Source organism: Urocampus carinirostris, chromosome 19 (assembly GCF_059441175.1).
Source record: "Urocampus carinirostris isolate Australia breed hairy pipefish chromosome 19, RoL_Ucar_1.0, whole genome shotgun sequence".
NCBI lineage: Eukaryota > Metazoa > Chordata > Actinopteri > Syngnathiformes > Syngnathidae > Urocampus > Urocampus carinirostris.
In genome coordinates, this window is record NC_142367.1 from 22,434,018 (window position 1) to 22,447,848 (window position 13,831).

General features: G+C 40.3%; 2 protein-coding genes across 2 annotated transcripts in view; one reads left to right on the forward strand and one right to left on the reverse strand.

Moving 5' to 3' along the window:
- The window catches only part of taok2b (TAO kinase 2b), a 30,126-nt gene extending 23,657 nt beyond the window's left edge, over positions 1-6,469 (forward strand). Inside the window, exon 20 of the mRNA XM_088322910.1 lies at positions 120-6,469. Within this exon, the coding sequence (XP_088179036.1) occupies positions 120-953 (834 nt within the window). The 3' untranslated portion in view covers positions 954-6,469. The remainder of the gene's footprint in view (positions 1-119) is intronic.
- Positions 6,470-7,753: 1,284 nt separating this feature from the next.
- Positions 7,754-11,587, reverse strand: LOC148347739 (tubulin alpha chain-like). Its single transcript, XM_088323748.1, has 4 exons — positions 11,476-11,587; positions 9,696-9,918; positions 9,380-9,528; positions 7,754-8,851 (listed from the first exon to the last, which is right to left on the reverse strand). The coding sequence occupies exons 1-4, from the start codon at positions 11,476-11,478 to the stop codon at positions 7,874-7,876; spliced, it is 1,353 nt and encodes a 450-aa protein (XP_088179874.1). The 5' UTR covers positions 11,479-11,587; the 3' UTR covers positions 7,754-7,873.
- Positions 11,588-13,831: the final 2,244 nt, after the last annotated feature.

Consider the following 13,831-nt stretch of genomic DNA (forward strand, 5'->3'; position numbering starts at 1 on the left):
GATTTTTTTTTTACGTAATGTTGCCCGCGACTCGAAAAGTTTGCCCACAACACAGCGACATCTAGTGGTGAAATATTTCTCGACGTCGACGGGAAATAACCGTGTTATACCTTCCTCAGATCGAAGAGGAGATGCTGTCTCTCCAGAACGAGCGCTCGGAGCGCATCCGAACCCTCCTGGAGCGCCAGGCCAGCGAGATCGAGTCCTTCGACTCGGAGAGTTTACGCCTGGGCTTCAGCGGCGTGTCCCTGAGCGGCCACCCGGGCGACGCCTACTCCAAGCAGGGGTACCCCAACGCCCCGCCCCCCCGTCCCAGCAGTCACTGGAGCCACGGCGTAGGGGCCCCACCGCAAGCCTCGCGCCGTAGCCACAACAGCGGCGGGGAACGAGGAGAGCGCAGGAGCGAGTCCTCCCACTTGGCTGTGGCCTTGGGCATGGGGAGGGACGGTGCGAGGGAGGGGCACCACTCCCCCCATTCCTCGTCCTCCCACCACCAGCGCCACCATCTGCCCCAGCATTACCACCACCAGAGCACACCGCAGTTGTACCGGGAGCGGGAGCGAGACAGGGAACGGGAAAAGGAGAGGGACTGGCCCGGAGTGCGAGGACCAGGCGGAGATCTGGTCCACCCTCTTCCATTGCCCTTCTCCCATCACCTGCCCTCTCGCTCGTCCTCCCAGTCCCTCGCCATGCTACCTCCGCCGCCCCCGGCTCCGCCGTCCGTTTCCGGACCGTCCTCTTCCTCGTCTTCCTCCTCGTCCTCGCAGGGGGGCGTCTACGGGGGCATCCGTGCTGCCCCCAGCCTGATGGCTCTGAGGAACAGCCCCCAGCCCCTGAGGAGGACGGCGTCCGGCGGGGGGCCCGGGGGCCCCGCCGGCCCCGACGGCGTCCTGAGCCGGAGCACCTCGGTCACTTCGCACATCTCTAACGGATCGCACCTTTCTTACTCCTAGGCTCGGTGTTTACAAAAATTTGGAGGGGTGGGCGCACCATAAAGGGGCAGTGTGTATTCGATAGCGTCTTCGAGTGGTGAAAAAACAAACTATATTGGTTTAAATAATAAGCAAAAATACCTGAACTCTCATACAACTGGAATGGCTCGTTGACATTTCCCTTTTTTGGCTGGCTCGTTGGCACTTGAGAATGGAAAACCCATAGAACCAATTTTGCATATAAAAGGCATATTACAAAATCGTTTTGCAAAGGTGGTTACAATCACACAAGATATATATATAGACCCCTAAAATAAACAACTAAGGTTAAAAAAAATTGAACTGTGAAGTAGGTAACAGATGATTGCAAAGTACTTTAAAAAAAACGAAGATCATTTATGAAAATGGCGCAAAAGCAATCGTTTTATATACACATCACTTTTTTTCTCAAAAGTGTTTTGTAAATTTACTGGTCACTGTGTATTCTTTTGCGCCTCCTTGTGGTGAAAAAAAATTGTATTCGCCCAAAAAAAATGTATATTGATTAGAGAATAAAAACACACTATTATATAAAATACTCGCAGGTCAAAAAACGGCTCTTTGGCGCTCCCTAGTGGTTCCCTAGCCTTTTTTTTTTTTAAAAAAAGTTTGATAATGGAAAATTATATGGTTTCTGTAGGAGGACAAATATTCCAAATATTGAATACAGATATGTATAGGTATGTATTGCCTTCCTTATGAGACTTATATAAAGTTTTTTTTTTCAGCTCTATACATTAGAGGTTTTTTTGGGTGGACCAATATGGCTCTTTTAAAATTTAGGGCTGACATCATTGGCGGTCGGCCATCTTGCTGCTACGGGTATCCAAAAACCTTAAAAAGGCTGGGCAAACTAATGAGAACCCAAATTGTATGTTTTAGTCCCTTTGAGCCTCCGTAGTTTGAATTCTTTATCATGCTTTTGAGCACTATTTTGTAAATGCATGACGCAATACAGTGACCCCTAGTGGTCTAACAATACACACTGTCCCTTTAAAGAAACAACAATGGAGAGGATTGTGAAAACAGCACGATATCTGAAATCTTGCTCGGCCCAAAATTTTCGATTCTAGGTTTGTGGAAGTCTTATGATTTGTAGAATGTTTTTTTAAATTTGAACTTTGAAATTGTTGAGGGTTCCAGTCCAACTAAATGAAGAAGAAACATTTTATGAAAATAAAACGTCACTTTGTGTTACAAACAGAGTAACATGCAAGAAAAATCCCACAGACAAGCTAACAAAGACTACTGCCTATTAGCACTGTTTGTAACAAAGCTGCGCAGGAACCGAATTAATGTTTGATGTCCAAATATTTCTAGAAAATACCATTCTCGGTCCGCGTCAGAACATTAGGACCAATGTTCCCTCTAAGCTGCGTGTGTGCGCAATTGCGCACTACCCAGAGCTTTTCCGTGCACAAGAAAATCTAGCCAGCTCACAAAAATCAGGGCTCGAAATTGCTAATTAAGAAACGAATTAAGTTAAAGTTACAGTGCATGAATGTAAAAATACACTGGTTCCCCTGACACTGTGTTCTAAATGCAGTATTTGGAAGTCAAGGTCGAAGTAGAATGAAGTTGAGTCAAGTCAGTAGAGTTTGTCGGGGAACCGGCTTCTTTGGCTCGGCTCACTTCGGGTCCTAAACGGCTCTTCAGGTTGTTTTTGCTTCTTTCATCCCTATATGACCAAATATTATGTAAAATTATGCACAAAATGACTTAAAAGAAGGGGGGGAAGTAGAACAGAAAATAAAAAAATACCAAAATGAAAAGGTAGTGAAAAGCTGAGAAAAAAAGAAACAAAGGGAAGAGAAAAAAGAAGGAAAAATTTAGAAAAAAACAAAGCAAAAATGTAAATAGAGAACAAAAGGAAAAAAGTAACATCTAGGAAAAAATAATGAGATTTTTTTAAAGGAATTAAAAAAAATAGAAAAAAAGAAGAAAAAGTTTGTGTTGCATTCAAATAATTTCCAATTTACCAAGTCAATCTTGTTGCCAACATTGTACTTCCACTAAAAATGTGATTAAATACAGTTGTGTATCGTGCAAACCGACTAAATAAGCCCCCCAAAATGTTAGTATTATGCAACAAAAGATACCAGGAAAAAAAAAGAAATGTAAATCTTGTGAAAGAATTGTTTTAAAAACAAATGACCGTTTGTAGGCCGTACAACCTTTGCAATAATACATTAGTCAATTCATTCAAAAGTGAAATTTTTTTTTGCATTGCCGGAAACTCAGCAAAATGTAACTTGATGCCAAGTTTTGGACATGTTTGATAATGACTTAGTTGCCACACTTGGGATTGCTGTTGCTCACTGTAGTCTCAAGCGTTGCTCACCGATTTTGTGTGAACGCTCACAACCGTGGAAAATTAGAGGGAACATTGATTTGGACCACGTTTTTTTTATTTAGCACAGCATCTAGCTGAGGCTAATGCTAACATCTTGCCCCGAGGACAAAAAAGAGGAATGTAAGACCAACTCACAACAAGCATAACAGTGTTTTATAATCACATTTGTACGATTTTTTCGGTTTGTTATTGCTCTTTTGTCTCGATTTCTATGACGTTCTACGTTCGAACGGAGAAACTACCAAAATGGCGGAAAGGGACGAGAGCCACTTGTGTGTTGTGGAGCATTGTATTTATCGTCCAGATATATAAGCAACACTGATATACCTTCTTAGGGTGAAAAACTGGAGCGTGAGTTGAGAATATTTAGGAACAAAAAAACCTCATGTTTTCATTTTTGATATTCGGTGTGGGAGTTCAAAGAAATCTCGCCTTTACGGTTTTCTTAAAAAGGCGCGTCTCTCGACCACGGCTGAATGTTTGTATCAAAAAAAAAATGGTGAAAATCTGCGTAGCATTAAGCGAGATTGCATGAGCTTTGGTTAGCGTAGCCGCGCGTCCTTTTTATCTGTACATATCGATGTGGGATATTATCAGGCGGTTTTCTAGTCTTTTCATATGCGCTAAATGTGTTTTGGGATTTTTCTAGATCGTCCCTTTGACTTTAGGCAATCCCGATTGTAGCCGTCGTCGTTTCACGTCCTCGCTATTTCGAAGCTGTACAGAAAAGAATATCGTCGGGTCCGACTTGTGTTTGAGCTATTCATGATTATTAAGAAGGAGAGTTATGAATTATGTGTGTTGCACAGTGGAGTCTATGATGCCACTTTTTGGTGTATGTTTATATATTTTCTGATTACTTCTGGTGAAGCGTTTCTTTCCAAAGTAATCGACTTTGGCAGTGGTTCTCAACTGGTCTGTGAGTAGGGTTACTTTAACTGGATTACTTTCAATTACTTTTGGATTACTCCAATACCAAAAATCCTAAGAAAAGACAAAAGAAACTAAATAGGAAAAAAATGACTACATTTTGTGCAGGCTTGGGGAGTAACGGAACACAGTGGAACCTCGGTTCTCGACCATAATCCGTTGCAGAACCCCGATTTGTTCGATCACCAAAATCGTTTTTCCCATTAACAATAATGTAAATCGTTTTAATCCGTTCCAACACCCTGAATGTTGTCAAAGATGCTCATTATTAAGACTCTTTGGTGGCTATATTTACACAGATAAAATACATATACTGTTAAAAACTGCATCGTGATAGCAGCAGCAAAAGTACTCACGGCTCCCATGTTGGTTGAAAAAATAAGAGAGTGGTTTATTATACGTCAGTGAAAACAGTACACACATGAGCACGACTTCAAAATAAAAGAATATAAGATTGATTAACGTACAAGAGATATAATTAGACTGATTATTGAAACGTTGTTTTATGTGTGTGTGTGTGAGAAAGATTGTTTTTATATTTAGGAATATAAAAACAAATGATTTTAACTAGACTGAATTCTGAGAGATTTACATCCAAAACGGCCACGTTGACAAATGTTTTCCATGAATGTTTAACGTAAACATGAAGCTAACCCAGGCTAATCGTACGTTCGCGTTATCGTAATCTTCCGTACGAAAGATTACGCAAACATAAACGTGTAAAAATAAAAAAATCAGGTCGTTTACAAGTCACTTGGCACCACAAGTGGCTAGCGCTTCATTGGAAAGGGGGTTCCATTCCAACACTCTGAATTTTGGGCTCAGTTCCAACACCCTGAATGTTCAACGTAATCATAGAGCTAACCCAGGCTAATCGTACGTTCGCGTTATCGTAATCTTCTGTACGAAAGATTACGCTAACACGAATGTGTAAAAAAATAAATAAATAAAAAATAAAGAAAATAATTATGAATAGGATTTCTTACCTTTGTGGTGGTCAGCAGAAGGCGCATGCTGTATTCCCTAGCAAGATCGGAAACTCGCACACCTCTTTCATATTTAGCTATCATGTCTTTCTTAAAGGCAATAGTTGTACGAACAACTTTTCTTTTCTTCACCTGTCCTGCTTGCACCGACCTTCTTCGGAGGCATAGTTAGGGGCTAAAACACTCCGTTCACCGATATTAAAAGCGAAAGCAAAAAGAGGCAACTGCGCACGTGATAACAGTTGGTCACGAGAGGTGGGGGCGATATACACGATCTATACCCGTACGTTGCTCAGCATCGCACTCTAGCGTACGCACTCACGTATACCGGCGTTCGAACTCCGAATTTTTGACCGAACAGCGAAGCAAGAATTTCTCGAACACCGATTTGATCGAACTGAGAGGCGTTCGAAAACCGAGGTTCTACTGTACATGGAACGGCAAAAATGATGTTGGCAAGCTGTTTGGATTTATTGTCATTTTGTTTCTGTCGCATTTTATATTAGTTTTGCCGGAGATCAAAGAGATCAAAGCCAGGAGAGAAAGCTTACCACGTGTTGTGAGTCATTTTATTCATATTTAGTTTCTTTTGTCTTTTCTTAGCATATTTGGTATTGGAGTCATCCAAAAGTCATTGAAAGTAATCCAGTTAAAGTAACCCTACCCAATCCTGGAACAAGTAAAACAAACCTGGATCGGAACACCACTAATATACGTAAAAAAATGCTTGTTTTTCGATACACTTTCAGGATGAAAAAACGACTGAGCATCACAGTAAAACTATGTCGAATCCACGTGAACTTTGACTTCCGATTTTTGTACGACGGGACACTGGAATGTAAAGGTTGTTCAATTTTTATTGAAGTGTTTTGACTTCAATTTAGGATCACACTGAAAGCACAGGAGGACTCGAGGATGTCAGAGATGCCGGGCCTCGAGCGAGCCGCCGGTTCGAATCCGGCGGCTGTGACCGGAGCAGTCGCTTGAGTCGACACTTTTCCCGTGTCGGTGACGCTGCCGAGGCCGGAAATGTCCTTTTTCGTCTTCACGGTATGGAAAAAATATCACGAATGTTTTGTTCTTTGGAAAGAAACTGTTTGGGAACAACTTCAAAGTAGAATGGCGTCGTGGGACGGGAAGGTTTCGTTTGCGGCGAAGGATTCTGAAAGCGTGTTTGAACTGAAATGGAGGTGCTGTGAACAAACGGTAATAAATTATTAACACATTAATATTTTTTTGTTTCGTGTTGAGATTTTATTCACATTGAGCAGCAAAAAAATGAGAATTTGATTGGATGGACTTGAGTTATGTTTTTCAAACATATGATCATATTTATATTACAGGTCCAGAATTTGGAAAGGTGTTACTCTCTGCCGCCATCTGCTGGCTGAAATTTAGGATTGCAGCCACAGACCATTCAGGATAAATTTTTCTCTTAAATTCGTTTTTTTGGGGTTTGGGTTGTTTGGACTGTATATTTAACGAAAATTACGAATATAACTACAGTTCTACAGGTCCCGTCAACTCTGGCGGTCGGTTGGGACGAAATAGAATATTTCCATTTTCTTTCTACATTAACAAATAACTGCGATGCCGAGCATAAACTCACTCTACACTCAGAAAAGGGAAAAAAATAAAAGTAAAAGCGAACAATATAAATACGAGTAAAAATATATCTTACGGTGGAACTGATTTGAAAGAGAAGTTGAGGGTAGCCTTGGCACTAAGATGGCGGCCATCATGTCAGTTTTCTCTGGGCGAGTCCAGCAAATGTTCGTTTCTCAGCCGCAAAGTATGTCAAAGAAAAATGCACGTTTACATTCTGGTCCATTTATTTTTGCTTATTTAAATCAATATCCTTTGTTTTTCCCCTATTAAAATTTAGTTTACCACCAAGAGGCGCTAACCCAGTCCTTATGACCCAACCACCGATTTACCCCATATTCACCAGTAGGTATTTGGATCATTTTTCAAAGACAATTCTCTTGTTAAACGGAAATACTGATATGGAATTAAAAAAACAGTGCCAATTAACCTTTGCAGAACAATGTTGCTTAAATTGAATGACTTGTGAGATTCATTTTCCCCCACTATAGCTATATGAATTAAGTTCTAGTTAGACGTGGGACTCCCAGAATACTAACCATTTCAAACGGTAATGGTCCAAATTATAAGTAGCTTTCCTATCAATCGCTGAAGTCAAAGATACTCAATCGGACAATAATGTGCCCAATTCCCATTTGATTGTACCTGGTTCAATATATTGATTGACAAGCTATGTTCTAAATGCAGATACATTTGCAACCTAACGTCCTCTCAATTACAAATGCAATTTTTGACTTTATTTTATGGTGTTAAATGGATAATTAGTCTGAATAGTTATATACAAGTCACAAGAAGGCTATTTAACCCACAAACTGGAAAGTTATTTTCTTCAATGTGTAAAATATAATTTCTATATGTAGGTTTAGTTACACCTGTAACTCAACCTTAATTTTCAAAAACAAAACCAGTTGACGCAAGTGTTCTTTATTTCACATAGATATAAGACAAGGACAGTCTACAGCCTGGCACACGAAAGGACATTTGTGTGCAACAGGCCTAAGAACAGAACAAGCGTGAACATGGCCCGTCTAATACTCTTCGCCCTCTTCATCGTCATCTCCCAGACTGTCGGTGCCCACCTCCTCGTAATCTTTCTCCAGGGCAGCCATGTCTTCCCGGGCTTCTGAGAACTCTCCCTCCTCCATGCCCTCACCCACATACCAGTGCACGAAGGCGCGCTTGGCGTACATCAGGTCGAACTTGTGGTCCAGCCTGGCCCAGGCCTCGGCGATGGCGGTTGTGTTGCTCAGCATGCACACTGCCCTCTGCACCTTGGCCAGGTCGCCACCGGGCACCACTGTGGGGGGTTGGTAGTTGATGCCAACCTTGAAGCCGGTAGGGCACCAGTCCACAAACTGGATGGAGCGCTTGGTTTTGATGTTGCTGATGGCAGAGTTGACGTCCTTGGGTACCACGTCGCCGCGGTACAGCAGGCAGCACGCCATGTACTTGCCGTGGCGCGGGTCGCACTTCACCATCTGGTTTGCAGGCTCGAAGCAGGCGTTGGTGATGTCCGCTACGGACAGCTGCTCGTGGTAGGCCTTCTCGGCGGAGATGACTGGCGCGTAGGTTGCCAGGGGGAAGTGGATACGCGGGTAGGGCACCAGGTTGGTCTGGAACTCTGTCAGGTCCACGTTGAGGGCGCCGTCGAACCGGAGAGAGGCGGTTATTGAGGACACAATCTGCCCAATCAGCCGGTTGAGGTTGGTGTAGGTGGGACGCTCGATGTCCAGGTTTCTGCGGCAGATGTCGTAGATGGCTTCGTTGTCCACCATGAAGGCACAGTCAGAGTGCTCCAAGGTGGTGTGGGTGGTCAGAATAGAGTTGTAGGGCTCCACCACGGCCGTCGACACCTGCGGGGCAGGGTACACGGCGAACTCCAGCTTTGACTTCTTGCCGTAGTCTACCGACAGGCGCTCCATTAGGAGCGAGGTGAAACCGGATCCCGTGCCGCCACCGAAAGAGTGGAAGATGAGAAACCCTTGGAGACCTGTGCACTGGTCAGCCTGAAAAAAGGAGACAACGGTCATGCGCTATTTAAGGTACATTGTCTGACATTTGACTAATAGACGGTCTAGATTCACCTTGATTATAAATCAGCAATTTGTATTTTACAAACTAAAATGGTAAAGTACATGATTTTAACCAATATCCAAACTGAACGAAAGTTTTTGTATTAAGTTAAAGTGACAATATGCTGGGTGTGTTGAATTGTGTGTGAGTAAAGAGGTTCTTAAAAAATTAGGGGGGGGGCCCGCAACCTTTGACTATTACATTCAATATTATGGTTTTGTTACAATTAATATTTTATCAATGCCTTCTAATAATGGTTGCTTATAAAAAAAAGGTACAATATCTAACAAATGGACGTCTATTGTATATTTTTTCCAATGGGGTTTTGGGGAACCCTTGGCAGAAAAATGGCAGGAAAATTCAGTCAGCTCCTGTTGCACTAATGATATACCGAGGGTGGAAAAAAAAAAAATCTTTTTTATGCAATTACAAAAGCTCATCAATACTCTAAACCTGCTTACCAGTTTACGAGTCCGATCAAGAACCAGATCAATGATCTCTTTCCCAACTGTGTAATGTCCACGGGCGTAGTTGTTCGCTGCGTCTTCCTTCCCCGTGATAAGCTGTTCGGGATGAAAGAGCTGGCGATATGTTCCTGTGCGGATTTCATCTGCAGGACACAAAAAAAAGGATATTCTCTTTTAAACAGATTCTAGACATCAATGTTCTACAGCAATTAATAGCAATGTCCTCTTTTCCCTATCTAACTGCAATTGTGATGCTTTTAATTAGTCCAAGCTAAAAATGGTTCTCCAAGAACTCAGGTGTTTAATTTACCGATGACAGTAGGCTCCAAGTCCACAAAGACGGCTCTGGGCACGTGCTTGCCGGCGCCGGTCTCGCTGAAAAAGGTGTTGAAGGAGTCATCACCCCCGCCGATGGTCTTATCGCTGGGCATCTGACCATCAGGCTGGATGCCGTGCTCCAGGCAATACAGTTCCCAGCAGGCGTTGCCCATCTGGGCGCCGGCTTGGCCAACGTGCATAGAGATACATTCACGCTAGAGGGGGAAAAGTGGAAGGTTTCAGTTTAGCTAGAAATATGATAGGCATATAGTCAAATGTTTACACGGTGATCAATTGCATACTCAAATTACCACCATTTTATCTTTGAACATGAAACATTTTTCTGCCCTTTAAACAAAGTCAAATCCAAACGTTTCCTTGATACTAGGGGAACTGATTGGCTTTAATATGGTTGTATTAATAACTTAAAAGGTCCGAATAACTAATTGGTCGTGCCACATGTGGTAGTAATAAGTTTCTCGAATCTCTGATACATGTTCACTGTTCAGTTTGAAATTAAAGCAGGCAAGAAACGCTACGGACTCTATTCACTGGCGGAACTACAGAAAAACACTAATTCTATACCATCGCTCACATCTTTGCACCCCTGCTTCATCAGTGCCATGTAATCCCAAAAATATAGAGGGGAAACTAGATTATAAATGTGAACTACATTTTACCTCCTAGTTTCATAGTTCCAATTGTAGCATAATCACAAACGATGTGACACGTAACCATTGATGTTAAAATGCTCTTCGTAGTTTTAAATTCAGATCATAATTAACACCCGATCGTTTGATTGCATGCACAAAGCATGTTCCATATTTTTTTCTGACCAAATTAAAATTATCTCGTGCATTTTACGGCTCCGTTTGGCCATCACCAGGAATAATCGAAATTATTTAACAAGGGTGTATTAAAGTTTTTATGTGTTTGAATACATGGCTCGAAGGGGGTTAATCATTTTCTCATTTTAATATGTTTAAAATATATTTGATTTATATTACGAATGTTTTACAAATGGGAGTTTCAGCCAATCCTCGCTGCCGACGTCATTGCACCAATCAAAATGCGCCGAGCTGTCACGTGGCCTCAGAGCAAGGCTTTCAAAGGGGGATTTTTTTATCACTAGAATAAAGCAGTAAAATTTTTCCATCATCAGTTTGTTTCAACGGATGCTTTTAGAGTTAGTAAATATTGCTGCTATTTGAATTTAATTTGTCCAAGGAATTTACTTCATTCCCTCGTAAGTCGGCGTGCCATTGTGTAACGTTCAATGACACGCGGTTTTCCGATGGCGCTCTTTGCATGAGGCCCAGCAGGGTGAGGATTAACTTCCGGCGTCACCGCGCGCTAACGGAAAGGCTTATAAACTACGTAACGTTTTTAATCGTCGCCAATTAAGCATTGAAAGCTACACATTTTAATCCAACACGGTGGACGTTATTCCGTTAATTTAAATCGACGAATTATCTTCGTGGCCATTTGAACTACGCAGACATTTTTAGGGCGTACTCGACGGACAAAGCATCATTTCATCGGTTTTTCCCCCCCGTTTTTTTTAAGAACTACGTACAATATTTTTTTACTAATAAGCTAAACTTCACCAAAAATAGTAAGAAATTGCTTAAAAATTAGTTTTTTTTAAATTTGACTTTAAAATGGAAAATGAGGAAAAACACATCTAAGCTTTCCAATAGGCTACAGTCGTTACTTGAGCAATCATTTCTCCGATTTTAGTGAACAGCTCGACGGATTTTAGATATACTGACCATGTTTCTAGTTTTTCTTCGTTGACGTGAGGGATGTCTGTTGAAGAAGTTAACTGAACTGAGGAGACAACTGAGGGAGGGTGTATTTATAGTTAAGAGAGGAGGGGGCGGGGCCAAGGGGGGAAAGTTTGAATTTCTCGCGAGTTTACCGGGTTTTTTTCCTTCTCTCTCTCCAAGAACCGTTGGTCGTGCTGCGTTCAGGCGTTGCTCGTTCACGCCATAATCAGACCGACTGCGTATGCTTCTTCTTTCAGTTAGAAACGATTTATTTATTGTCATACTTCACTCTTATTCGGAATTTCTGTTTCAAAATATTGATAAATACTGACACGATTAAAAAGCTGTGAATTATGTGTTCTCGTTTTGACGTTTCTTGAACGAACGGTACTGTACTTTAATGTTATTTTTTTTAAAGGGGCAGTGTGTAATATTGAGTGCCTCTTGGTGGTACAAGAATCTTGAATTCAGTAAAAAAATATATTTTGAATAATAGGCCAAAATGCCAGAAATATCAAACAAATGTTAACTTAAAATCACAGCTCAAAAATTAACATTAATTTTAACTTGCTGCTACGTTGTGCTCATTTGAGACTGGTTTGCGTTCGCATTAGACCTTACAATGCCATCTAGTGATCAAATATTACACACTTGGGCTTTAAAAAATAAGTAATTAACGATAAAACACTCAATAGACACGGCTAATGTGAATTAATTCACAACTGTACTTGGTACAAAGAAAGGGAAGGGTCAGTGTGTTATTTAGCGCCTCCTAGTGATAAAAACATCATTGATTTAAAAGGAAACGATATTGATTTGAATCATAAGCAAAAATACATAAACTATCATGTATCTTTAAGTACTCATAAGTGGAGAAGTTTGTATTTGACGTTAAATGAGTATAAAACATTTTTTTTCCTTTTTATTTTCTTCTGTTTTCTTTCATATTTCCTCTTTCTTTTCATTTTATTATGTTTTGTCTTTTCTCATCCTTTATATTCTTTCAGACCTTGTTTTTTGTTTTTTATTTTCTTCTTCTCTTTTCTATCTTTTTTCCTTTGTTTTTTTCTCTTTTTCTTGTTTTTCAAGTTTATTTCTTTCGTTTTCTATTCTGTTGTTTCTTTTTCATTTCTGTTTTCCATTTTCTCAATTTTCCTTTTTTTACTCTTTTTCCTGTTTCATCTTTTTCTTTTTCCCTTTTCTCGCTTTAGTTTTTTCTGTTTCTTTACACTTCTATTTTTCCATTATTTTCTTGTATTCTTTGTTTTTTTCCTTTTGTTCTTTTATTCCTCCTTTATTCACAAAAGGCTGGGGCAAAAAATAAGAAAAATTAAGACAGGAAAATGGTGCACTTTTGTCACTTTGACTCCCTGTAGTTTTCTTTTAGCGTGCTTTTTAGCACCTATTTTTTGTTGTATCACTACACAATACAGTGACATCTAGTGGTCAGATATTACACACTCACCTTAAAATGCAGTACTAAAATGTTTTGGGTTACTTACCAAAGTAAAATGCTAACACCAGCCCAGAATTAGAAATATTTTGGGACAAAGATGTAAAATAAGTAAAGATAAAATAGAATGTAAGGGTGTATAGGCAATATTTACAAATTAGCTAAATTACACAGTTAGCTTGATTGATAATAGCTTCATTTTACGAACAACTGACTGTTTAGGGAGACTCATTTAAAAATAATATTTGGTGGTAGATCGTTTTGGCCTGATGGAAGCAATTTGCTTTATTTTGTAAATAATAATGAATAGTTCACATTTTTTCTGAGGATTTTGAGATTTTCCTTGCCTGCATGCCAGTTTCAGATCAGGGGAATCGTAATCGTGGCCTATGCAGTGCTTTGTGACATTTGCGATTAATGGCTATACACGTAAACGTGACTTGACTAGAGGGAGCTTAAAGGATTGGCAGCCATTTTGCTACCTTCGAAACATGATTTTTTTTTCACTTTGTGCACATCATTTCAAATATCTTTTTTCACACAAAAAAGAAACAGAAAAATATGGAACATAGTGAAAAAAATGTTCCATTGTAAGATAAGTTTTCCTCATTCTAAGTATTCTTTTATTTTTGTTTCCTTGTTTCTCTTTTCCTTTTCATTTTTACATTTTCTTATTTTTCTTCCATCTTTTTCTTTTCCAACCCTTCATTCTGTCGGTTTTCTGTTTCTTTCATTGTTTCATGTCCCCTTTTTCTACCTTTTCCTTTTTTTCTTGTTTTACTCCCTTTTTCTTCACTTTTTTCTAATAGTTTCCATATTTACCTTTTGGTTTTGACTTTTCCGTTTTTCTGTTTTCTTCTCAAAAAAACTCAGCAAAACATGAGAGAAGATGCTTGGTCACTTTGA

What these genes read in the sequence shown, in the direction of transcription:
- LOC148347739 (XM_088323748.1), bottom strand. An exon ending in CTTGGAGCCTACTGTCATCG is followed by an intron (nt 9,529 to 9,695) that starts GTAAATTAAACA and finishes TGTGTCCTGCAG; the next exon opens with ATGAAATCCGCACAGGAACA. An exon ending in TTGATCGGACTCGTAAACTG is followed by an intron (nt 8,852 to 9,379) that starts GTAAGCAGGTTT and finishes TCCTTTTTTCAG; the next exon opens with GCTGACCAGTGCACAGGTCT.